General features: G+C 32.0%; 2 protein-coding genes and 1 long non-coding RNA gene across 5 annotated transcripts; 2 read left to right on the top strand and 1 right to left on the bottom strand.

The window, feature by feature from the left end:
* The first annotated feature begins 3,851 nt into the window (after positions 1-3,851).
* On the top strand, positions 3,852-4,668 carry LOC129886352 (uncharacterized). The gene is made up of 3 exons (XR_008766201.1): positions 3,852-3,927; positions 4,390-4,452; positions 4,578-4,668. It is a non-coding gene; the product is annotated as an uncharacterized LOC129886352 (long non-coding RNA).
* A 4,669-nt stretch (positions 4,669-9,337) lies between these two features.
* LOC129899400 (protein BTR1-like) lies at positions 9,338-17,116 on the top strand. 3 transcript variants are annotated; one of them, XM_055974366.1, is made up of 10 exons: positions 9,478-9,541; positions 10,402-10,509; positions 12,138-12,376; positions 12,453-12,559; positions 15,095-15,288; positions 15,777-15,859; positions 16,107-16,214; positions 16,281-16,342; positions 16,432-16,515; positions 16,626-17,116. In XM_055974366.1, exons 2-10 carry the CDS (start codon positions 10,461-10,463, stop codon positions 16,630-16,632), a joined length of 933 nt encoding a protein of 310 aa, XP_055830341.1. In that variant the 5' UTR covers positions 9,478-9,541; positions 10,402-10,460; the 3' UTR covers positions 16,633-17,116. The 3 variants fall into 3 exon arrangements, with proteins under 3 accessions (XP_055830333.1, XP_055830341.1, XP_055830349.1); XM_055974358.1 differs by lacking the exon at positions 10,402-10,509 and having other exon boundaries at positions 9,338-9,541; XM_055974374.1 differs by lacking the exons at positions 9,478-9,541; positions 10,402-10,509 and adding an exon at positions 9,681-9,791.
* Positions 17,117-18,147: 1,031 nt separating this feature from the next.
* On the bottom strand, positions 18,148-18,792 carry LOC129885291 (putative glycine-rich cell wall structural protein 1). The gene is made up of 2 exons (XM_055959517.1): positions 18,279-18,792; positions 18,148-18,194 (listed from the first exon to the last, which is right to left on the bottom strand). The coding sequence occupies exons 1-2, from the start codon at positions 18,790-18,792 to the stop codon at positions 18,148-18,150; spliced, it is 561 nt and encodes a 186-aa protein (XP_055815492.1).
* Between the last annotated feature and the right edge of the window lie 7,616 nt (positions 18,793-26,408).

Below are 26,408 nucleotides of genomic sequence, written 5' to 3'. Positions count from 1 at the left end.
TTGTATCAGATTTTTCCATTCAGCAGAGATAGTTTTAATTGATGGATTTCTATATAGTACTAGTCTTTGAATAGAGATTAAGACTAGATAAATAACTGGACTATTAATCTTTCTATGCCCATGCTTAATACCATTTCTTCTCTTCCAAAGTTCCCACATTATAATTGATGGCACTGCAGCATATACTTGTTTCAATCTATTTGTTACTGGTGCCTTCTACTAGTTCACAATTAACTGTTGTAGTTGTACCCCCTCCATGCTTATTCCTGCAGCCTTGCAAAAAAAGGACCAAGTTCTTTTAGCCGTATCTGATGTTAGGAAAAGATGATGTATAGTCTCCTCTCTAGGATTTATACAACACCAACACTTTGATCCTAAATTAAAGTTCATCTTTTTTAAAACATCATCAGTAGGAATTTTGCCTTTCCAACATCTCCACAGAAAAAAGGAAATTTTAAAAGGCAACCCTTTTATCCACATGAACTTATAAATGTCCAGTTGTGGTCCCCTTAACCTAACAAAATCCCAAGTTGATTTAATAGTAAATTCTCCACTTGTGTCTAGTATCCACCATGGTCTATCAAGCTCTCTTTCTTCCTTGGGTATGGTTACATTCTGTGTTATATGGTCAACAATGTCTTTAGAAAGTACTTCCATCAATTTTTTCTTATTCCGCCTCCCCTGTACTACCATTTCTTTGATATTGTGAATTCTTGCATCATAAGTATTCCCTGAATTTACATAGTATAAAGCTCCCAATCCAGTTCAATTATCAAATCAGAAAAGTGAGTCCCCTTTCCTAACTTGCCACCAAATTTGATGTTCTATTAAGTTCCTGGCTTCTAGCATTCTTTTCCAAGTTTGTGACCCTTGTTTCCATTGCACCACTATAGCATTTTCTTTTCTACAATACTTGTTGGTCATATATTCACTCCACAAGGTAGGTTTTGTCCTGAAGTTCCACCAGAGTTTGCAAAAGAGTGCTAATGCCACATCATGTAATGTTCTAAAACCTAGACCTCCTTCTGTAGTAGGAACACACACCTTCTTCCAAGCCACCCAGTGTCTACTCTTTCCCCCAACACACCTTCTTATGCATATAAACAGCACTTTTGTCCATATTAATCTTCTGACCAGAAGTCTACTCATAATTTCTCAAGATCCTCATTATTTTTTGCAAAGACACCACATCTGCTGAAGTAAAGATGATCATGTCATCAACATATGCAAGATGATTTATTTTTGGACTCCACTTAGGCATACCAAAACCTTTAAACTGGATATTTTGATGAAGTGCATTTAAACTCCTTGTTAGGACTTCTGCTGCCATTATGAATAAGGTAGGGGAAAGAGGATCCCCTTGCTTTACTCCTCTGGTAGATTGGAAAAATCCTTGTTGTTGCCCATTAACCAAAACAGAGTACCAGTTATTACTAACAATCCTATAGACCATGTCTATAATCTTTTCTGAAAATCCCATCTGTCTAAGTACCTTAGTTAAGAACACCCAAGATACCCTGTCATAGGCTTTTTCCATATCCAGCTTTAATATCACATTAGCATCTTTTGTTCTCAATCTTATATCTGAAACAATTTCTTGAGTCAATAGTATATTCTCCACAATACTTCTATTTTTGACAAAACCAGCTTGATTGAGAGATATTATATTAGATAGTTTAGAAATCAATCTCTCATGTATCAGTCTAGAAAAGATTTTGTTTACGAAATTGCTCAAACTAATTGGTCTCATATCAAAGAAGGTGTTAACCCTTTCTTTCTTTGGTATTAAGACCAAATTAGTATGAGTGACAAATCTGGGCAGTTCTGCACCGCAAAAGAAAGCCTTCATTATATTGATAACATCATCTCCAATGATTTCCCAGCAAGCTTGATAAAACACACCTGTAAAACCATCAGGTCCTCCTGTACTTTCACTATTTAGTTGGAAAACCACTCTCTTCACCTCTTCTTTAGTAGGTTCTGCTTCAAAACTCAAGTTGTCTTCTTCAGAGATCATTATGGGTAAATGATTTAGAATTTCATAATTTTTTGGATCTTCTTCCTTTGTAAACTGATCCGTGTAAAATTTGATAGCTTCAGCAATTATTCCCCCTTCTTCTTCTATCGAGTTCCCATCTTCCCCTTGAATTCTTCTTATTTACATTCTTTTCCTTCTCCCTTGTACATGAGCATGAAAGAATTTTGTATTTCTATCCCCATCCTGAAACCACTGCATCCCAGCTTTCTGTTTCCAGAATTCTTCCTCTAGATGTAAATATTTATTTAAATCAGCCTGCACTTTATGCAATTCCTGTCTATTAGTCGAAGTTGGAAAATTTTGAAACTGATTTTCCTTTGTTTTTATAATCTCTTCGAGAGTTTCAATTTCATGGAAAATGTTGCCAAAAGTTGTTTTACTCCATTGTACCAAAGCTGCTTTCACTTTTTTCAGTTTATGATGAAAAAGTATGAAAGGATTTGCCATAAATTCAGTTGTCCAATTTTGTCTAACTATCTCCATAAAACCTTCCTGTTTTACCCAAAAATTCAAGAACTTAAAAGGTTTTTTGATGCTTTTATTGTCTCCTATGTAAGAGATTAACATAGGAGCATGATCTGAACCACTCCTAATCAGATGTTTGATATCAACACTAGAGTATTTTGTTTATAACAGTTGATTACCCAAACATCTATCCAATCTTTTGAAAATGCAATCCTCACCATTTTGGCCATTCCACCAAGTAAATTTGCTGCCTCTAAACCCTAAATCTGACATTCCACAGTTTTGAATGCAGACCCTGAAATCCATAATTTCATTGATGGTTACTGGAAGGCCCCCATATTTCTCCTCTTCTGAAGTTATTGCATTAAAGTCACCCCCCAATCATCCATGAAATATTAACTGAGGTAGATAAATCCTCCAATGAGTCCCATAAATCCAATCTTTCATTTTGAGTACACTTTGCATAAACTATTGTTACTAGCATCTCCTCTTGACTTCCTCTAATCTTTAAATTTATGGTTAAATGTTGTTGATGATTCATTATTATATGATAATCAAAAATATCTTCCACAAAAACCCAAATCTTACCAGATATGTTAGCCATGGCATGTTCCATACCCAGTCTTCTCTTATATTCCTCTATCTTGTTTGAATCTTGAAAAGGCTCCATTAAACCTATAAATCCAAACTGGTGTCTTTGATTCATTTTTATCAACCTTGTAAAAGCTTCTTTGGTATTGACTGACCTAATATTCCATATAAGAGCATTCATCATGGTTTATTGAGTTTATTAATCTGCCTTCTAGTATGGACTCCACTCCCAGGTGGAACACTTGTATCTCTTGATATCTTTCTTTTTTCTTTTCCTCCTCCTTTTTGTAGATGCTTTGGAGAGATGTCTCCTGCTCTAACGGCTGCTTCAAAATTATGCTCTAAGGTGTGTTCATCAAGGTCTATGTTTCCCCTTTCCATATTCAATTTCGATATTATTGATATGCCATATTCCTGTTGCACCATATTGAGCTCTTGATTTTCCTTCTCTTGTTCTGTTCTTTCTTTATTTTCTTGATTTCTCTCCTTATTTTCCATGTTGTTTGTATTATTATTTCCTTGTTGCTGATATTCTATCTGTCTCTCTACTTCCCACCAGGTTTGATTCTCTTGTGAAATCAAGTCTTTGCTATGGCTATTATTTTCCCTTCCTTGACCTATTTGATTTAAATCTGGAGTCTGAAATTTCACTATGTTATCTTGTGCTTCAGATTCTGTTTGTCCCCCTCTGCTTGTGGATGTTGTCTTGCTGCTGTTTATGCTGAAATGGTTTGTGCTCTTGTTCTTCTTGATATCCTCCTGTTCTTGAAAATTTGATGTTACGGATTTTGATTGGAGCTTACTGCATGGTGTGTGTATGTGAGGTTCCTCAGGTAAGATGCCTTCCATTCTAGTTCTTATATTGCTGTTGTGGTTCTCATCTTCGGCTATGCTGCTGTCTCCTTGTGGTTGTGCTGTACCAGTTGTGTTATTGTCTGTGTCTTTTGTTTTCCTTTTATTAGTATAGAAGCTCTTCTCAATCCATGTTCTAGTATCTTCTTGTGGCATAGGTTCTTTATTTGTTTTATCATGATTTTCTGAGATTTCTTCTAGTACTGCAAAAGTATTGGTATTTGCCATGACTCCCTCCTTGTTCTTTGGTACTGGGGTCACTTCTCCAATTATAATCCCTGATTTATCCTTTTTATATTTGCTCCTTCTTTGCATCCATTCTTGTTTATCAGTATTGTACCATCCCCTTCTCCCTTGGTTGGCTTCTTTATTTTGGGTTTCTGTGGCAATATCTTCTGTATATTCTTTTCGGAAATCTTCTCTAAAATGTTTAGCCAATTCAGGATGGAGAATTCGACATTCCTTTTCCTCATGACCTTGAAGTCTGCAGTGTTTGCAATATCTTGGTAAGTAATCATAATTTATCCTTACCCATTTTGAGTTTATTATCCCCGATTCATCCTCTTCAGCAATATTTATCCTTTTTGGTAAAGTTGATAATAAATCGACCTCCACTTTGATTTTTGCGCAGCTTGGCCTTGTCTTGTTTGCTGTGGCCAGATCTACTGTTAGCGGTTTTCCAACTGCTGTTGCAATAGAAAAAACAGCCTCTTTAACAAAGAAATTTGGAGTCAGTTTAGGAAAGCTTATCCACGCTACTACACATGAGGTCTCTTCCTTTGGATTGAACCATGGATTCCATATGAAAGATCTCATTTGGCAATATCTATCATGTACTTTTAGATAGTAGACAGGGGTAGACATCATTTTAACATAGTCTTCTAGAAAGTTTAGACGAATCAGAATATGTCTTTCATCAAGTACTCCTATGATTGGTACTCCTTTAATTCCACACTGTATTGGAATTACTCTCATTAGTTCTTTAATATCAATGTTGTCGTATGAAAACTTACCTACCACTGCATATTGTAGTTTCTCCTTTTCAATCATTTGTTGTATCTCATTTGATTTCCAGGCAATAAAAGGCTCCCCATTGCTGTATGAAATTTGTTTTGCTGGGATTTTGACAGTATTTGTATCCAAACTTGTGGGTTTGAAGAGATTGGCATATGTTTGATTCTGAATATTAGTCTTTGAGGTTGTAAGTAGTATTGTGGGTTGTGTGTTTAAATTGTTGGTTGTGTTATGGGTTACCGGAGGAGGTCGTCCCCCGGTTGGTTCGGCCATTCCGGCCAGTGGCTATTTTGTTGGATCACCTCTGCTGAGAGAGAAGATAGGTGACGGCTAGGGTTTTTCTTATGATATCTATTGACTTGGTTATCTTTTGTGTGTTCTTGTTTTTTTTTATTGAACCTGTATATTTGTGATAATCTAGATAAACATATGTCATACCTTGTATTTGATTGAAATGAGATACATCATCATCCCCAAGATCTATTGATATTATATTATGCGCATGCATTGACATGAGATTGAGTGTAAGGGTCGAGCACGTGGAGTTCGTTTGTATTGAACCGGATGATTTGATTTTTAATAGTGCATTGAGATCGTCTTCAAAAAATCATCTGATCGGTATATCGCACCTTAACCACATTATTACTAGGTTCGATCATATTATAGGATATAAATCTATAGGTCCTTACATCCCCCTCCCCCGAAGGATATTTGTCCTCAATTTTTTAATTTGATCGTTCTATAATCTGAAAATAATCGCAAGTCTCTTGTCATATTCTCACTTTCTTCTAGCAAGTCAAAATTACACACAGATAACAGATCTACATATTATATCTTCACCAATCAAGTCCGCTTGTCAAAATTATGATTTGAAATCAAATTGATTTGAAATTGAAGTTTTGTTTAAACATATAATTTGAATTTTTAAAATTAAATTTTTCGCATAAACATGAAAACTCCAGCAGTTCTAATTATGTTGATTGAAATTTTGCTAATAACAGAAATATTATGGCAATTTGGCTTTTTCAAAGTTTGGGATATGACTTTTCCTAATATTAATTGAAAATTATACTACATTTTTTTTAAAAAAAAAAACTGCTGTAAACTTTTTACTTTGTCCGTGAAAGAATTTGTTATACAATCAAATCTTTCTATCACGGCCTCTCGTTACAAAGATATTTTATTATAAGGTCATGATTTTCTCTATAATCGATTTTTCATGTTATATTTTAATTTTTTATGACAATATTCTACCTATATCGATATTCGTTATAACTATTTGGATATACTATTAATCATGCATTTAGATATATTATTATTTATTGAACAATTATTTATTTATTTATTCAGTTCAATAAAGTGTTACATCAAATAGATAATTTTGTCATATATGTATCCTCAACTTATATAGTAGATGATTTGGTGTATAAAATTTGAGCTTATATCCAGAAGATTAAATCACCAGTTTTTATAAGTTAAAAGTTATAATTCACAATCGTAGATAGAAATTTGGACAAACCATCAGAAAGATTATAGCACAAGATTAAATGTAATTTATCTTGATTATGAGAATGATGTCGTTCTAACTTCTCGTGCTAGTGCATTTTGTATGTATTAAATGGGATCGAGTAGAGATAGATGTTTTAGACTGACTGATAAAAATATATTCTCTAAACTATTAAATATACTTATATTCTCAATCCTGATATAACGATTATGATCTGTATATATTAATTATCATTTTGATTTATTAAAATGTAAGATTTTTAGATGGGTCAATATGCCTAATAGATTGTATGATAATAATATATATATTGGTGAAATAATTAGTTAGTTGATGAAATTCATATCTCGATATAGAGATTAATGATACACATTTTTATGAGAAGCTTATAAAATTTTATGTGCAAACCCGGCCGGTAAATTTATGAATATGTCGCATGAAATAAGTTAAGTATTGCTCTAAAGGAAATTAATCATTGAATTAAATTGGTTAGTAATTTAATTTATGGATTAATATCTGTAATCTTAACATGGAGAATTACATAAGTGTTTAATGGGGAATTTCAAAATATAAATAGACTAATATACGTCATTACGAGACTAGAATTTATGAAACAACCTACAATTATATAATTCTTACCTCAAACTTGACATATTTAAATTTTAAATGCACATGCTCCTTTGATTTTAATTTTTTATCGGCATGATATAATTATTTATGAATTTATTAGTAATATATTAGTCTTTTCAATTATTAATTAATGAAATATGAAAATTAATTGAGATTTCAAATTTAATAAGTATTTTATTTCATTTATAACATAAAAAATACATTTATTTTGGTTGAATATTTTCATCTATGACAATTATAAATAAGGTCGAAACGTCAAATGTCATTATACATGTAATAACATCTCACTATAATAAATTTTTAGACAAATATTATCACTATAGAGAGATTTGATTATAATAGGTTAGTTACAATTTATTCTAGTTTATCATTGCTATTGAAAGGAACCTACATAAAATTTAAAAAGAAAGAAAGCAACAAACAAGTTTTTACCAATAATAGACTGCACCTGTATTATACCAAAAAAAATAAATAAAAGTTGTAAAAATTTAAATATGGAGTCTCTATTGTTTTGGTAAAAAGTTGTACATTTTGAATATTTTGCCTCAACTAGTTTGGTAGTGCCTAACTATGCTGAAAATTGGACATCAATTATTTTTCAACTTTAGCACAGGTACTATCTTAATTCTACCTCAAACTTGAGGTGGGATGATAATTGATAAGTACTCAATATTATTTTAATTTTTTTTTCAACATGGGTCTTAAATTTGAGCTTAGCCAATAAAAATATTTTTGATATAAAAAGATGATTTATTTTTTAAATTAATTTTTTTCATGTAAATTTTAAATCAGTCGGACGTAAAAACAAATATCAAATTCGTGAAAATCAAATAAAAATTTGCTCAAATTAAATGCCTCGTTATAATCAAATAAGTAATAATGAGAATTAAGTTGTCAATGTTTCAAATTTTCAATCACAAAAACAAATAGTAATCCTAAACCAATGATCATCCATTTTATCTCTTTGACTACCTTTTCCCTTTGTAAAAACTAAAAAATCTAGCCCTTAATTAAAGGTTTATGATTCAAGTTCCTGTAAATGGCATTTTTTATTTGGAGTATCGCTTCAAAAAATAAATAAGGATGCACAAATTTAAATTTAATCAAAATTTAATAAAAATATTAGATAAGAAATAAAAAATAAGATAATTAAAAAATCAATAATACGTAACATATAAAACAACTCGAGATTTTTTTTTAAAAAGGAAATAAAGGAGGTACTATGTGACATATCCATTTTACACCATGGTTAATAATAAAAAATTCATTAATTTAAGGCTTAATTACATGTCTTTTCGTGAGTTTTTAAATTATCATTCGTGCAAGATTTTAGTTCCAGATACATGTATTTGATGTGTCAAAATTCATGCATCTAGGATACATGGGGTCAAATTAGGTATAATTTATTTCAGATAGACTGTATCCAAGTGTATTCACATGTATTTGAGATACACTGACTCTCTCGCTCGCCTCTCTCCTATCTCTCTCTCCCCTCTCCTCTCTCCCTGTGTATTTGTATTTCAGAATGTATCTGATATACATTTATCTAGTGTGATTTATATGTATATGAGATACACCTCGTCTCTCTCCTCCCTCCTCTCTCGCTCCCTCTCTCACTCGCCTTTTTCCCTATATGTTTGTATTTTAGAGTGAATACATATATTTAGGTGTATCTGATTTGAAATTTGGTATGAAATTATTAATTAGTTTGACAATATATAATTCATTCTAACTACAGAGAGAATTAATAAATATGATAAAAGTATTTGTGTATTTAAATAATTTTTCTTAATTTTAAATAGATAGCGATTAAAGAAAAGCTACACTTTTACATTCCAAAATTAAGCTTTTCAAAGTTTGGATATTCATTTTAAACTTATATTTTTTCATAGAACAACAATGACCCCACAATTATCTACTTCCCATAATGCAGTCCAAATAAACCATGAAAGTTATTAGTAATAATTAAACATAATATTAGAAATCATAAAGATATTCCACAAAAGACAAGGAACTATTGTAATTATTTTCTAGGATTTAATTTATATAAATTAATTGTGTAATTATATTTACAATATCGATTTATATATTACTCTATTTCCATACTATCCATATTGATAACGAAACATTACATGTTATCTCATGAAGTTGAAATGTGTGAATTTTCATTATAATTTTAAATTAATTCATAATGATAACACAATCAAATTTTTATACATATATAAAGTATGACTAAAATCTACTAGTTAACCTCATGATCTCTCTCTCTCTCTGCAGATGCAATTGATTTGACTCGTTTTCGATTTCTCTCTACACATTTCTATTCGCTCCTAAAAACACTGATTAATACGCACCGAAAATGACAATGGAAGGAGGAGTTGAATCGAACTACAATTCATCTACTGAGAGTCAGCTGGAGAAATATTCTCCACCTCATCCTCCTCAAGGTTTTATATACATCTCACTCTCTTTGATTAATTTTCCATGTATTGTTGTAGTGTGAAGATAACTACCTCAGGATCTGATGTATTTTTTTTTTTTTGCTTTTAAATGAGATTTCTGGTAATGCTGTATTGGACCGAAGAAGGTTTGTTCCGTTTCGAAATTAGAACAATGTGAAATTTCTAATGCGAGCAGGTTTTTGAGCTGATATTTCACGTTTTAAACCCTAAGATGAAGGACATTTGATGATTTTTGGTGAGTTAATAATAAGGTGTTTGGTTTAATGACGGCAGATTTGTTTATGTAAATTTATAGAAAACTGGTAATAGAAGAGATTTGGTGTTTGTGAGGTGAATCATTCAAAATGAAACCTCTGTTGTTGCTATTGTGGACTAAATCTTAGCTTACAGCATCCTAAGTTTTTTGAGTTTTCTGATAATGTGGTTTTAGAATCCCGTCTGAAAATATTTGATCCGTTTTCATTTCAGAATTCAAACAATGTTAAATTTCTAATGCGAGCAGACTTTTGAGCTGAGATTTTAGAGGTATCGTACTGTCGTTTTAAACCCTAAGGATGGTGGTCATTTGGTGGTTTTGTGGACTCTTTGCGAGTTAATAATAAGCTGTTTGGTTTGATGATGGCAAATGCATTTGTATATATTCATATGAAAATGTAAATAGAAGAAATTTGCTGTTTATTAGGTGAATCATTCAAAATGAAACTTCTGTATTTGCTATTGTGGACTAAATCTGCGCTTACAACATCCTAAGTTTTTTGAGTTTTCTGATAATGTGGTTTTAGAATCCTGTCAGAGAATATTTGATCCTTTTCTGTTTGAAAATTCGAACAATGTGAATTTTCTAGTGTGAGCAGGTGTTGAGCTGATATTTCTATAGGTATACTATTTTCGTTTTATAACCCCAATGATGGCAGACAGGAAATTGGAAATAGAAGAAATTTGCTGTTTGAGAGGTGAATATGAAACTTCTGTATTTTCTATTGTGGAGTAAATCTGAGATCACAAACAGATGTTGTGGCTTGCTATCATTTCTGTGTGTGTGCTTGTTGATGCCTCGATATGATACATACTTAACTTAGTTGTGGTAGTTACTGTGTAGGCATTTCTAGGTGCCTATGGATTTAGAGTGTTTGGATTGGCTTATTTTAAGTAGCTTTTGGCTTTTAAGCTCTTTTTTTATTTTTGGAGCTGTTTGGGAAAGGCAAAAAATGCTTATAAAACTTACTTTTAGGCCAAAAAAGTACAAAAATAAGCTAAAAAGTCACAAGTTGAAGCAAATCCAAATACACTCTTAGTAGTTTCCATATAATCCTTGATCTTATCCATAGCCTCATGGCCCTCATGTAAATTTTCTGTAAGGACATTAGCCACACTCTCTCTCACACACACACATAATGCTTCAACTTTCACAATATTATTTTAACATTCTTTCTGTAATAATTCTATCCTAGCCACTACTCATTTTATCTCACAGAGTTTCATTCATTCATTGAAGCCTTTGTACTTTTAAAGTTGAGCTGCTGTTCTTTTGATGATCTTACCTCTTAATTGTGAATTCAAACTCTTTGTTGCTGTCTCTCAGTCACGTGACATTATGGGTTGAGGTGAAGTTTTTTCCTCTAGACATTCTAATAGAGAAGGTGTTTAATCACTCAAAGGCGTGTTTCACATCCAATTCTGTACCAGAGGCACCCGAGCCTTATTATTCAACCATTGCCAACTATTTACCTGCACAAAAGGGTAAACGCTTCCTTTACGTGCGAAAAATGTGCTTTGATGAAACATCTTTGCTCTCCTGTTTTTAAAGACGAATGCTGTATATCAATAGGAACCAAGAAAGTCCGTGTATAGAAGGTTCAAAAATTTGATCTATATCAGTTTATGAGTTTTCTACTCCTAATTAGCCTCTCTAAAACATTATATGGAAGTCTGGAGCACTTCATAAAAAAAATTGAACATTATATGGAAGTCTGGAGCAATTTTTTTTATGTATGTGGGAGTATTTCACCCTGAAAGCAGCACCAATTCTTAAAACATTTGAGGGACCACATCAGAAATTCAATGGGTGCAAATTTTTCTTCAGCATTTCCATTCTTATCCATATGGAGCAAAAAGAAATGTCTTTGTCAAACTGAAGCTTTACCAATTAAAATGACTTTTGTTGAATGCTGTTTCTTTCTTGTTCTATAACTCTGTAAATACTAATGTGCATATACACTATGTTGATGTTACTGGTTTACTTAATCACTGGCATCATTGATTGGTTGTAATAAAAAATCATGTATCAAGAGGTTTTGTTACTCTGCATTAGGAATATATCTCTTCTGCTGCATATGGTAGTTGAGAAATGACTCTCCCAATTTTGTTTTCATTATTAGAGGGTTAGCCAGCAAGGCTACTCAGTATGATAAGATGGGTCATTATGGATAGAATAAATATTTTTGTTCATGAAGTTTGTTCATTTTGTTTTGCAATTATTGTGGAAAAGCATTAACTCAGAATATCACTTTTTAAGGTGTTTTTGCTGAGATGCTCAGCATAAGTCTGATGTTCCTCCTTTTTATGTTTGTCTTATTCCCAGACCATGAGGAGAAGGCAACTTATGTCAAATTCCTTCTGTCAAATGCTGAAGCTGGTTCAATTATTGGAAAAGGTGGTTCAACGATCACCGAGTTTCAGTCTCGTTCTGGGGCTAGAATTAAGTTGTCACGCAACTATGAAGTTTTCCCTGGAACACCAGATAGAATTGTAATGGTATCTGGGTTTCTTGATGACATACTCAAGGCAGTCGATCTTATTCTTGGTAAATTACTGGATGAGGTAATCTCAAATCCAAATCCTGTTTCGTATACTTCTCTTGATATTTAGATTGAAGTACTATCTTCTTCCAAATCAGTTTTATGCTGAAGATGGTGGCGAAGTGGATCCACGCTCAAAGTTTAGACTAGTTGTGCCCAACAGCTCTTGTGGTGGAATAATTGGGAAAGGAGGAGCCACAATAAAGTATGAATTCTACTCACCTTATGTTGTTCAAGCATAAAGTATATGTTTCTTTCCCTACAATACCCTTGCAAGTTCCACTCATTCTAACATATCAGACAATCAACCAAGCAAATGACCTGCAATTTGAGTATCGTAACATTGACTTGCTTATCTGGCGTAATGAATCTGAATATTCTTTCTTCCCTTGGTTATAAAGTTATGGCAGATGTATGTTGAAATGGTATAGCCTTGTGATGGAATGATTCGTTTGACTTCATTTTGACAAGTTAAATGTTCACGATTTTGTCTCTTGAGTTTTTGGTCGATAGAATGATCAAGTGTGCTGTTCATGCAACCTCTGGATACCAGTTTGTAATCCCTTTCAACTGAATATATGTACGCCATTAGAAACTTTGGTTCAATGCATCTTGTTGATTTGACTAAGTTCCTTGTCCAACGTGAATGTTTTAGCTTATTTTCTTTATAACTGATGCACGGCTCTCTAGGTTAACGTCTTGATTACCTCTTCCATGACCAAAGTTGTCCTCAATGTGTAACACGGGGAAGTGATGTTATAAGTTGTCTGCCCATATTTTACCAGGTTCCCTTTCTATTAATCGTCCTAAACAATTCAATGAAGTTGAGGATTGTAGGGTTCTGACCATGCTTAGGTTCTGAAGGCTATGTTATAGTTGATTCTCTTCTTATATTAAGAGAAAGGTGGGGGGTTTCATTCTATATACATGTAGGGGTATTAGAGAAAATAATACATGTATCAACTTTGGTATCATTTAATCTCTCGTTTGGTAGTGTTTTCAACCAATATTACGCACTGTATTCAATACTATTTTTTTACATAGTAAAGCATCATTAACAATACGGTGTAATATTCCTATTTTAATACACCCTATTCACTACTATTCCTATTATAATACATCCTATTCATTTAATACAACAAACCAAATAGTCAATAAAAAAGACTAATACTAGCATAACTTTTTTCTTACCTATTCAATATTATTCTTATACACCCTACCAATTGACCCCGTAGTGTTGAGAATGCTCTTGTTGATTACTACAAATTCAATTTGACTGAAATGATTGTTTTTTTTATTGTTGTCAGAATTAAACTGAAATAATTGTTCAGTATGACACCAATTTAAAAAATAAATAAATTGTTCTGTATGAGAATCAAAGAAATGCTTTATAGTCAGAATTATTCTACTCTTCCACATGGTTATTTGCTTGACAATGACTTGTGAAACTATCAAGATTGCAACTGAATTTACATCTCTATGTGTGGCAAATACTCTGTTCTCCATTAATCGTTGAAATGATGTTGAGCTATTATACTTTGGTATTCTTCTTGTGGGAGCAAATCCTATGTATCAGTACTATTTGGCTGGGTTGGAACTTGAAAGGTGGTAGACTAAGAAAAGAGGAAAGTTTAAAAAGTGAAAAAAGGAGGGCTGTTAACCATTTCAAAGAAAAATAAAGGAGGGCTGTCAAATTTGAGGAATTATGTAGTTCATCCATATAAGCTCTTTCAACTCCTTCTGAAATGGATTTAAAGGATGATCCAAGTATATTTGCTTTCTACCTTTTTTATCCAACAAGCAGAAGAGATGATTTATATTATTTTTCAAGGATAAATTACTTTCAAACTCATTGATACCGTTGGCAGTATTGTAGTCATAATAATTTTTGCTGTTTCAACAACCTATCATCTGGTTTGCAAAGGCTGTTTTATTTGGTTCCTTTTCTTCTTCCTTTTGCAGGAAAGAAGTCTAAATGCAAAAGAACAGTTCATTGCCATTCCCAAAAATATTTTAGCGAGTAAAAGGGCAGCCCGGTGCACTTAAGCTCCCGCTATGCAACCCAAAAATTGGTCTCATGTATACTGTGATACCAATAGACAGTGACCTCATTTTAAGATAATTTTTTAGAAGAAATACTCTATATATTCATTTCTTATCCTTTTTGTTTTCCAAATCTTTTGCCTTCCTCCATTTCCTTTTTCTACCTTTTTCTTCTTCTTGTTCTTCATAGCTAGTGTATCTCGTTGGGACTTTTGGCTAAGATCAATTGTTCTTTCTAGCTAGTGAAATACAAAGAGGGGTGACATGATGGATCTTAATTTCTATTTCATCTTTTAGAATACTTCCTTGTGCAATTTTCCCGTCTTCGTCATTTATTGAATGAAATCAAGAAGGAGGTTATTTGATCCAAAGTGGTGGTGCTTTTTTGAGGGAAAAAGGGCTTAGAACCAAAGTCCGCTTTAAGTGCGATACTAGCTTGCTATTTATTTGGAAGGAAAAGTTAATTTTCACCCTATTCCATAACCATAAGGAGATTTATGTCTCTAGTCCCAAATGCCAGGATTATATACAATTATTCACTTAGTTTCGAACCGTGCGCCATTGGCCCTTGGTGATTTCTCGGTTATAGAAAAAAGAATAAATATTTGGTGGTATTGTGAGTCAATAAATTTAGTATGGGAATCTATTTGTGGATTGTACTCCAAAATTAATTATAGAAGGGAATTTTCTTGTTCAGGTCATTTATTGAAGATTCTCGGGCTGGCATAAAAATATCTCCTCAGGATTACAACTTCCCAGGACTACATGATAGGTTAGTTACAGTGACCGGTACTCTAGAGGAGCAGATGGGGGCTATTGAATTGATTTTATTCAAGTTAGCAGAAGACCCTCATTACATGCAGTCCATGAATGCACCATTCCAGTATGCAGGTATGATTCAAAAATACTAATTTGTAGTACCTGATTTAGCTGAAGTAGCTCAGGATGGATAAGACCTGCTCCCGTGTCTCAATTTTCGTCTGTGCTTGTGCAAATGCTGAGTATTGCTTCCTAGAGTTCTCAGTCTAAAATATGCAAATATGAGAATCAATGCATGAAGGGGACAACAGTCTTGGCCGCACTGCTTTCTAAATATTGATAATCCAGTCTCTCTTGTAATGTCATATACAGATAACAAGACTCCCAGAATACTATTTCGGGAATATTGTAGCGGTTGACATAATGGAGCATTATATAGGCTGACTGGATGTGATATAATTTGAATTGGATTAACCCTGCTATTGCTTTCAGAATATTGAGTTTAAGCAGTTACTGGATTGAAGTATCTCAAATTTGAGATGTTCTGTTTTCTGTCCTTATTCTGACTCATACTCTCATCTGATTTTTGTATTTTACTCTGCCACCTCATATTTTCTCAGCTATATATGTCGGGATGAACTATGGTTATGAACCAGCAAACAGAGTTGGGGGAAGATATCCGAATAACCGACAGCAGAACAAGGTCCATTCTCTTCCTACTAAGGACAATACTTTATCTTCATCCCAAAAGTAAAAATAAATTAAAATATATTGGCGTCCCTAATGTTTGTAAGACTCTGCTGGCAACCCTCTTTTACCCCAAGCAACCAATTCTTTTACTTTCTGCTTGTCTTGAAGCTGTTGACTGTACAGTATTATCCTGTCTCTAGATGCTGTGCTCTTTTATTTTTTATTTTCCTTCTGTCATGATTCTATTCTTCTTTACTCAGGTGGCACCACCGGAGGTCTGGGACAATTCCATGACTATTGGTGTTGCGGATGAGCATGTTGGACTAGTCCTTGGCCGTAATGGGAGGAGCATAATAGAGATCAGTCAGGTGTGTGAAGAAGTTGCAATATTCTCTCTGGTTTGTATATGTACTAAGTCACTGCTTTTGTTGCAGCTTAGTGGTGCCAGAATAAAGATATCAGATAGGGGTGATTTCTTGTCCGGTACTTCTGACAGGTATAACGTCATGTCAATGTTGTTTAACTTGACAGGATGAACTACAAAAACATAGAGATTGCATTTATAAAGCTTTTGGCCTTTTGCAGGAAGGTAACTATAACTGGATCACAAAGAGCAATCCGCATAGCGGAGTCAATGATATCTCGTAAAGTAGCTGCTGTTTCTGAGAGGTGATAGGATGGACTTGTATTTCTAACTATTCTTCTTTTGACGTTTTCTTAATGAATTCCTGGAATTTCATATGCATATGGTGATTTTGGAACTGTGTTGACATTTCTAGAGAATGAATATGTGAAATGCTGATCCACGGCTGGAGAAAAACATTCCATCTGAGGGAGGGCAGCATAAAATTAAGTACATTTATGGAATATTTGGAAGCAAAGCTTGTGGGGATGATTTTTGCGATTGATTAAACTGACTGAATATATACCGTTCTATACAGTTGTAATTCTTCAATAGCTAGCACTCAGTTGACAATTTTGAAGTTTTCTTATGGTCTATTACATACAAAATATTTATTCCTTCCTATGTCTCGTAGAAGGGGAATAGTCATTGTTATCATACGTGCATCTGCCACGGCATAAGCTGGAAGTCGAATTGGAGCAGTTTTTGTATTTTATGCCTTTGAATACTTCAATATGTTTAGGTAATGTGTAGTTTCTCAGGTTGCAGTCGACATTTTTATTTTGTGGCTTTGTGCTATAACTTATTAGTGGATGGTTTTGCTGGTGATGCATAGTTCATTTGTCTTAAAGAGTTCTTCATCTCCGACCTTTGAGGAAATAGCCAAATAGGTTTTGTTAGAAGCATTTTGCTTGCTGATTTTCACTATCGTTTTGATTATGAATTTGATTATTTGGGTAAAGTGCTGTAAAAATCCTTCAACTATTGATTTAGCTGTTTTTGGGTGCCAAAATGATCTTAAACTATAAAAATACAACAAAAGTCACTTGTTATAATTTCTCTTTGAAAGAAATTTTTGGATCAAATAAGCATAAGTGAAATTTTCGTTAAGTAACATTAATATGTCCAGAGATATGAGTTGGTATGTTTTTTTCGAAGTCTTATTAAGAACTCAAAAACTCTAGAGAATAGAAAGTACTGCTATCATTCCACCACTTCACTCTTGAGTGTATTAATGTCAGAAATATAGTAAAGGACGAATGCATTTTCACTCATACTTTTTAAGTAGTGGAAGTTGGGCTATACACGTAGTAGTGAATGAAAGAGCTGCTGCGGTATTGATGATCTTAGTCTTAGTAGGCTAGATTGCCAGGTATGTCCTTTGCCAAACTCAATAATTGACAAATCTATAGTGGTGGATTTGTTATCTTCTGGGCGAGCTGCGGACTCATATTTAAGTGGTAGAGATTTGGAGAATTTTAGTAATTTATGTGGTTGATTATGTTTTTATTTTATTAATGAGAATTTGATTCCCGCCTTGTAATTTCATTCCTCAATTTCCCTTTCCCTATCTCAGCCCCAATTTTTTTTATTTTTTTTCTTTCTATTTTTGTGAGTCAAGCACGTCCCTATGAACCAACCCCTCATAGTTTCCATTTTCCCTTAAGTTAACAAGGCAAAAATCGAAGTACATTTGAGGAAAACTTGGAAAGTTATTGAATTAAGTAAACATATTAATATAGCATATATTATAAAAATTTGATTACATAGACAAACAAAGCAAAGTTTACCACCACATAAATAAAGGTGGTTAAACCATGCAATTTATTCCATATCATAAATAATACAAACACCAAAATATATCAAATTTATGTATACATGAACTCCATTCCAATAGTTCAAGGTTCATCACCTCCATTCCCTCCACCATATCCTGATCCATACCCTGAGCCACTACCATACCCTGAGCCATTGCCATTTCCACCACCGCCGCCTCCACCACCACCTCCTCCACCACCACCTCCGCCACCTCCTCCTCCTCTTCCACCACCACCACTTCCATACCCAGAGCCACTTCCACTTCCATAACCCGAACCATATCCTGAACCATCATTTCCATTACCACCTCCACCTCCACCTCCACCACGACCACCACCACCTCCGCCACCTCCACCCTTACCTACTCCTTCACCTGACCCATACCCTGATCCATATCCTGACCCGTATCCAGAACCATAACCACTACCCCTCCCCGAATTTCCTCCACCACCACCACCACCTCCACTACCGCCTCCTCCACCACCTCCTCCGCCACGTCCAAACACTCCATCATCCCCACCATATCCCGAACCTTCCCCTGAACCATACCCCGAACCATATCCTGAACCTGACACGCCTAACGATGACCCTCCACCACCACCACCACCTCTTCCTCCACCTCCTCCACCACCACCGTTTACCGTCTTTCCTAATCTTGCACAAAATGCAAGATCAACAATGAGTAAAATCAACAATGCAGCTGCTATAAGCTTAGAATGAGCCATATGATAGTATCTTTATGCAATTTTTCGTATATGAAATATCTTACGTAGTGCTTAGCTTTAGGAGAAATGAAATGAAATGTTAATTATGGCAGTGAGGAATGTGGTTAACGCTATTTATAGAATTTGCATGGCTTTCTAGTAGCTTCTTAAGAAATATATATTCCCTCTCCGGCTGTCTTTACTTGTTCAATTTATTAAAAATAGTTATCCAATTTTACTTGTCCAATTTAAAAAATTAAAAGACTATTTTACCCTTATTCTTGTTAATTATAATCATTACCCCTTTATTTATTACTTCTTAAGAATATTACAAATTAAATATGAACATGTAAAAAATGTACGGAGTAAATAATATTTTAATGAAAGACAGAAAATATGAACGTGTTGACTTGGAATATTATAGTGGTGTTGGTGATGGTAGTATATATTGTTATCAAGATCAACTTATCATGCAAAATCATCCCATTATCACAAGTACAGTTTGCTTCCACTTTTGACTTGAAGGATTATTTAAATTCTATACACACTATAAAAGCATAAATACACAATCAAGGTCGCTTAAAGATATACTATAGTTTAAGTTAATACATAATCAAGTTACAAGTACGAGATCTTGAAATGCGAGATTTATAATTTTTAAAATTTTCAGACAAATTACATTACCAGAATAGATATATAGATGATCTGATCAAGTAAAAGATTCTTATATTAATGGCGTATATAACTTAAATATTAAGATAATTACTGGTAAATATTAATGATAAAAATTTACTGATAATATAATTAATAGCAAAGATAAGTCATTAACACGTTATTACAAGTTAAAATTTATAAATAGTTTAAAAATTATTCATTTTGTATCAATTAGTTACGTATTTGTTTCAAAAAAATATATCATATTTCTATAATTAACTAGAAAGAATATAACTTTAAAATTCTTATTTTACTCTTAATAAAATGGTTTAAAGCCACATAAATTATCAAAAAAAGTTTTAGACTATAAATTTCAAACTTTGTGTCAAGTCAGAAGATATCTACGAGTATTTAACTTAAATAGTACTATTATTAAAAACCCAACAAAGGATAGTGGGGCCGGCCAATCAATCACATTGAGACATCTGTTCTCATTTGACTACAAATTTTAGTGACTTCCATATGCATTAATTAGATCATGCAACAATCTTTATCTAATCTGTTAGGAACGTGTCATTCTAGCATATGATAGTTAATGAATTGCTCTTATATTAAATTAGGTGTTTAATTAAACTTAAACCTCTTACAATCAAGGTTCTCTTATCGGGAACTTCCTAAAAGAAAAACAATGACTTCATATTTCAATAGTCATTTTTTTTATAGGAAAAGATTTATAACTCTATAAGTAGAGGTTTATTCCTTCTAACTTGGGAGCATTCACAATATAGTCCTAGGGGCTTTGAGAGTTTTGTGTAGGGGGAGAAACGGTGAGACACAAGTGTTACGCTAGCACTTGTGTGAACCTCTTTTTATTCCGAGTGAATTGTGTGAGGTTATTTCTCTCGATTATTTGTACTCTCATATTTATAGTGGATTACTCATCTCCTCTTGTAGACGTAGGTCAGTTGACCGAACCACGTTAAACGTTTGTGTCTCTTATGGTATATTTCTCATTTGTCTTCTTACTCATGGTCATTCAAGATTTGCTTTGCTGACACCTAATTATTTCGGTCCTAACAATCTAGTAGTCGGCAGGTATAAGAAATTATGCCATCATTTTTTCTTCATTTTTATAATCTCTCCGCCTATATACTTATGGATAAGGCACATAAGAGTGTATTAAAAAAGTTAAATGGGTAAATTAATAAAAACACCCTTCTTATTTATGATGGCTTAAAAAGTGTAAAAGAAAAGTGAACAAGTAATGTAAGACGGAGAAAGTAACTACTAATACTAAAATTTCAATGAATATCGAACTTTGTATCCCAAAATTCTAAAGGTCCAATAACATTTAATAATTTTAAAAAAAATTAAAAGTCAAACATATAACAAATTTAAATCCTCAATCTTTATAAGTTTATTCGAACTCAATATTATAAGTTTAAATTTTGTATATTAATTATACCTTTTACTAGTCAATAGTATAAATAATAAATTCAGACTCAGTAAACTTGGTCAAAGGGTTGGGGTGAGTTTGGGGTGGCTAAGGGGTTCATCCATATTCTTTTTAAAGGAAAATTATATGATTTATACATAATTAAAATTAGTTTTTATGTATATATAGTAGACATTGATTCTTTGACTAGATTGTGTGTACTTCTTTATATTTTGAATCCCCTAATAAAGATTCTAATTCTGGCACTGTTTGGACACCAGAGTGGAGTAAATGGACGAAAGAAAATTCATCTAATCAATATATATATATATATATATATATATATATATTCCGTATATATAGCAGATGATAAATTTCTATAATGAAAATTCTATATCCGTTGTCATATAATGTCAAACTTTTTATTATATTTTCTATATATATAAAAGATGATGATGAATTTCTGTAATAAAAATTCTCTCTCTGTGACCACAAGGACATATATAGGATATTGGGGAATGCCCTACCATCCAATGACGATCACAAGTAGCTATGACCCACTAACGCACCTACTCCTTAAATACCTTTTCATGGCAATATTCTCAGTGGGACTGGGGACAATTGCAATGGAGGTTTTTGACACTTTGAATTACAGATGTCTTCTCTAAGCTTTTGTTTTTGTTTTGGTGCTCTTCTATATTCCACGTATAGCACGCCTGCCTTTCACTTTTCAACTCAACCATCTCACCACATTTTTTTAAAATTCAAATCCTATTATTATAGCTTTTGTATAAAGGTGAAGTTGTTTCATTCTTAAGGTTTGAGTATGTAAGTACTATTCTCGAATAGGTCCAGTGTGATCTTCGGTGAGTATTTGAGAAATGATCACAGTTAAAAAAGAATTTCTTTAACTTCAATTAATAACTAGAACATATTTCCTCTATCTCAAATTACCAGTCGCACTTTCAAAATAGTTATCTCAAATTATTTATCATTTAAAAATTTTAAGACAAATTTTATTTCTCCTAATTAATTTTTTTTAAGAACGTGTAAGAAGAAGCATAACAACTAATTTAAAACGAAAAAAAATATAAAGTGGAAATGAGGAAGTTGCGATTTGCCATTGACTTCTTACAACCAATACGCTTCCCTTGCGTTTTGCCATTAAATTCTTCCAAATATATTTTATTTTTTGTGGCATTTTGTTAGTCCATCATATCATGTCGTTAAAAGATTTAATTATAAAATCTTAAAATATAAAATTTGCAAATTCTGAAAATAAAATAAGTTATTAGCTATAACAAACAAAAATAATAGTGGAATAAATTGTTTTCGTTAACAATGTATATAAGTTAAGTTCATCAGTACATCCGATATATATTATATGGTGTTTTCAGTTTTTACCTTTAGTCTAAAATAAATTATTTTTTAATATAATCAAAAAGATATTATTTATTTTTACGAAATTTACTTTTAATTAGCTATAAGTGAATTTTTACCTAATTAAAAAATCATACTCTCTTCATTCCTTTTTATTTGTCATATTGCGCTTTTCGAGAGTCAATTTGACTAATTTTCAAAGTTAAATTAAATTTCATTAATTCGATGTTTTAAAATTAAAATTTAGATATTCAAATATATAAAAATACTATAAAATTGCAATTATTTTTCATATCAATATATTGAAAAATACATCCTAAAATATTAATCAAAATTCATATTGTTTGACTCTCAAAAAAAAAAATTTAACAATTAAAAAAAGACTATTAAATAAAAGATAATTAAATGAAAATATCTCTTATTTTTTAGGGATCCGTAATTTTAAAAAAAAAACATATCCAAATTAAAAATATCATATAAGATCGAAAACACGATTAGCTGATTCCAAATCAAAGAATACAGACATGAAAACTGCTTGAATGGAGCATAATTTAAGATCCCAGAAATTTTGGGAACTCGTGAGTGCTATTTTGGAGGTGGATTTGTTGGTCAAATTAATAATGAATTCTAAGTAGATGCGTATTCTTTAATTTTCGTAGTGCACTAGAATATGGAAGCTAATAAGCACTGGAAAGTAGAGTAGGCTTTTCTATTAGTATGTCTTATAGTAAGAGGATTGAGTTTCTTGATGTTTTGAATTTGAGTTTATGAAAAAAGGCGGGAGGGGGGGGGGGGGGAATTCGCTCTTTTAAATTTAATTAAATCAGAATATAATATCATGCACAAGTTAAACTATAAATGTTTGCAACAAATTCTAAATGATAAAAAATAACTTTCAATCACTAATAAAATATGAAGAAATATAATTTTATTGATAAATTAATTTGGGTACAAATATGTTTGTTCTTTTGATCTTTGGACTTGATCTTCATGAAAGGATTTACGGATCTTCTTGAAATATTTAATTATCATGAAGAGTCTGGCATATCTTGATCTTTTTGTGAATATCGTAAGATTTTATTTGATATTCGAGATTTCGATTTTTACAGATACCTAAGAGTTTATGGAATATATATTCGAGATCACTTCTTTGAGAAAGACAATATTTGATGTCTTCATGATCTTTGTAAATATCTAAGAATTTATGGGATATTCAAGATGCAGGCTTAAGGAAGTATATTACCCTTTATATAGGCATGAGCTAAGATTTAGGGTGAAATATCTTCCAAGATTCCATGAATCCTAACTGAAATTGAATACGCCTTGTAGAATCTCTATTGAAATTGAACACATCTTGTAGAATTTAATAAAATTTTAATGTCTACAATAAACTCTGACTTGCCTTCCAATCATGTATGAACATAAATAAACAGCTCCTTGTAGTAAAACACAAAGTATATTACCTACAAAAATACATAATGTTATGAAGTTTTCATCTTTTGATTGAGTAATCAGCCTCATATATATACTTGTAGAGATATCAATGTTATTAATTTTTTTCATATAATTTTTTCATATTAGACATCTTAATTATCATAAGAAAAATTCTCATCATTAACTTGTACTAGGATCATGTCTCATAATAAAGGGCCAAGCGCATAAATAGTTGTTTGAAGGATCAGTATTTAAGATATAACTAAGTTGAACTTTAGCCACTTTTGGAAACAAACTTGAAAACTTTAGGTTTGGAATGGGAAACTGGTCGAAACAAACTTTAGAAATTAAGTCTGAGTTTGAATGACAATTTGAACTTTAAACATTAGGATCGGAGTTAGGCTATATTCGTTTGAAGTTTAAAAGCTTTTGTTCAAACGTCTAAAGCTGAGGACTAACTGGTTAAATTCTGAAAGTTCAAATTTCAAACTATAAATATCAACTTCAACGCAGAAGTGTGAAGTTGTGAACTAGCGAAGATTTGAAGTTTTGTTTTTGAAATTTTAAATTTTCAAATAAATTTTGAATTTGGTAGTCAGACTTTAAATACATTATAAATGACTGTTTTCTAAATGATATGTCTAAAAGCGACAACATGTACAAATGATTGTATAATCAAGATTCACTAAAGATTGGGCCACATTAGCTATGTTAAATAGGTCCAAAAAGATTGGCCCATCTGATTAATTATTTCAAAGGATAAATGTTGACACCAAGAAAATATGTATGAAGAACAGAAGAAGAGCTTTTCTATAGAGAAAGTTAAATTCTTGATAAAACATGAAATGTTTGTGTTTCCTGGTGATGATAGAGTTGATTGGTATTAGTGGCTAGTAATGATGGTAGTGTTAGTTATGATGGTAAATGTAATTTAGTATTGTAGTGGCTGACGTGATTTTAATCGATGTTAGTAGTTGATGGCAGTGACGGATGCAGGATTTTAATTTAGGGGGTTCAACATATAAAGAAAGGAAATAAGCAAAGAAAAATTAAAGCAAACGTTTGCTAAATTTTAACTCGCCTTATTTGTCCTTTTAACATTTCTTTCCATTTTTCTCTACACCGTTGAACCTTTTTTAAAAAAAATATATTTTTTTTAACTTTCACTTTGCACTGTCCTGCTTTATTTTAAGCTTTCTATTTTTTCTTTTAAATTAATGCCCCACAAAAGATAAGTTTCTTAAAAAAGTGTGTATTGAATTATTAATATCATAATATATTTTTTTGAAATTGATAAAGAAAATAAAAAATATTATGATATTAATAATTCAATATTTACACTTTTTTAAAAATAATATATTTTTAGTACTCAATAATAATAGTAATAATAACAAAAGATGTTGAACAACATCAATATATTAATATGTAGAATGATAAAAATATAGTTGAAAAGAACTCACTATGTAACTCGATAAATAATATACAAAATTTAACAAAACGAGATATGCATAGTGTGTTATTTCTTTTCTTTTGGTGAAAAGGTGTGTTAATATTGAAAATCAGTTAGAAATTATAGAAATCTAGTTAGGGCTTATATGTGAGCATGAAAAAGAGTGAATAGGAATATTTTTCATTCCAATTACATAAAAAAATATATAAAATATTTTAAATAAAATATTTAAACTTAAAAAAAATAAAAAAACAATTAAGTAAATAACAAATATACACAAATGGGCTAACTACTTTTTGTCTACCCAGCCACAATTGCTCATTTGAGAGTCAAGCCCAACAACATATCCAAAGCCCAAAATGCACATTAAATAGAAAAGGAAGTGAGAAACTTTTAAAAAAAAACTTGAGCGAGAATTAAACTCACGACCTTAGTTATAAATTGAACCCCCTTGACCGCTAAGCCATTCTTTTCAATTGTATTAAGGGGGTTCATTAAATGATATATATCCATAATATTCAAATTTAACCTTTTATACACAACATAATTTTTCGATTGAGGGGGTTCGGGTGAACCCCCTCACTCCATGTAGATCCGCCCCTGGTTGATGGTATTGGTGATGGTGATTGTAGAATGTGTGATAGTTGACGATAATGTTAGTGACAATACTAATCGTGATGATAATGACAGTTGATAATAAGAGTAGACTGTAATGGTGGTAGTGGTTAATAAAGGACATGGAGGTGGTGATGGTGATGATGGGGATAGTGGCGACAATGAGTATAACTATAATGATGGAAATGATAGATATGGTAGCGACTGACAGAAACTGTTGACAATAATGACGATGGTGATTCTATGACCAAGTTGGCTAGTAGTGATGACTCGTGGTTGTGGTGGAAATATTCATACAAAAATATTTCTTAATGATATTAATACTTTGTTTAAGATTTTAATGATTAAAATCTATTCAAATGTTGATTTAAGTGCAAATGCCTTAAAGCCTATATGCTACATCTGAGTATGAATTATAATTACACTAAAAAAGTAATTAAAAAAAGCGGATTAAATAAAATTTATTTATCAAATATAGAAAAAGATACTTTCCGTCCAATCATGTATACTAAAACTAGTTATTAATTTAAATAATCAATAGAAAATTAATTATATCTTTTTAATTTTATTCTTAGCATTAATTATTCTAGATTTAAGAAACACATAAAATAAATAAATAAAGATTAAACAATTAATAAGGTATATTAGTCACTGGGAGTAAATAAAAAG

Source organism: Solanum dulcamara, chromosome 1, assembly GCF_947179165.1.
Source record: "Solanum dulcamara chromosome 1, daSolDulc1.2, whole genome shotgun sequence".
Lineage (NCBI taxonomy): Eukaryota > Viridiplantae > Streptophyta > Magnoliopsida > Solanales > Solanaceae > Solanum > Solanum dulcamara.
The sequence above is the reverse complement of the archived record's forward strand: the minus strand, read 5'-3'. Positions and strand labels throughout refer to the sequence as shown.

What these genes read in the sequence shown, in the direction of transcription:
- LOC129899400 (XM_055974358.1), top strand. Translation starts at nt 9,454, where the DNA reads ATGACAATGGAAGGAGGAGTTGAATCGAACTACAATTCATCTACTGAG. An exon ending in AAAGGAGGAGCCACAATAAA is followed by an intron (nt 12,560 to 15,094) that starts GTATGAATTCTA and finishes TTTCTTGTTCAG; the next exon opens with GTCATTTATTGAAGATTCTC. An exon ending in GCATAATAGAGATCAGTCAG is followed by an intron (nt 16,215 to 16,280) that starts GTGTGTGAAGAA and finishes CTTTTGTTGCAG; the next exon opens with CTTAGTGGTGCCAGAATAAA.
- LOC129885291 (XM_055959517.1), bottom strand. Translation starts at nt 18,792, where the DNA reads ATGGCTCATTCTAAGCTTATAGCAGCTGCATTGTTGATTTTACTCATT. An exon ending in TGGTGGAAGAGGAGGAGGAG is followed by an intron (nt 18,195 to 18,278) that starts GTGGCGGAGGTG and finishes GTAGTGGCTCAG; the next exon opens with GGTATGGATCAGGATATGGT.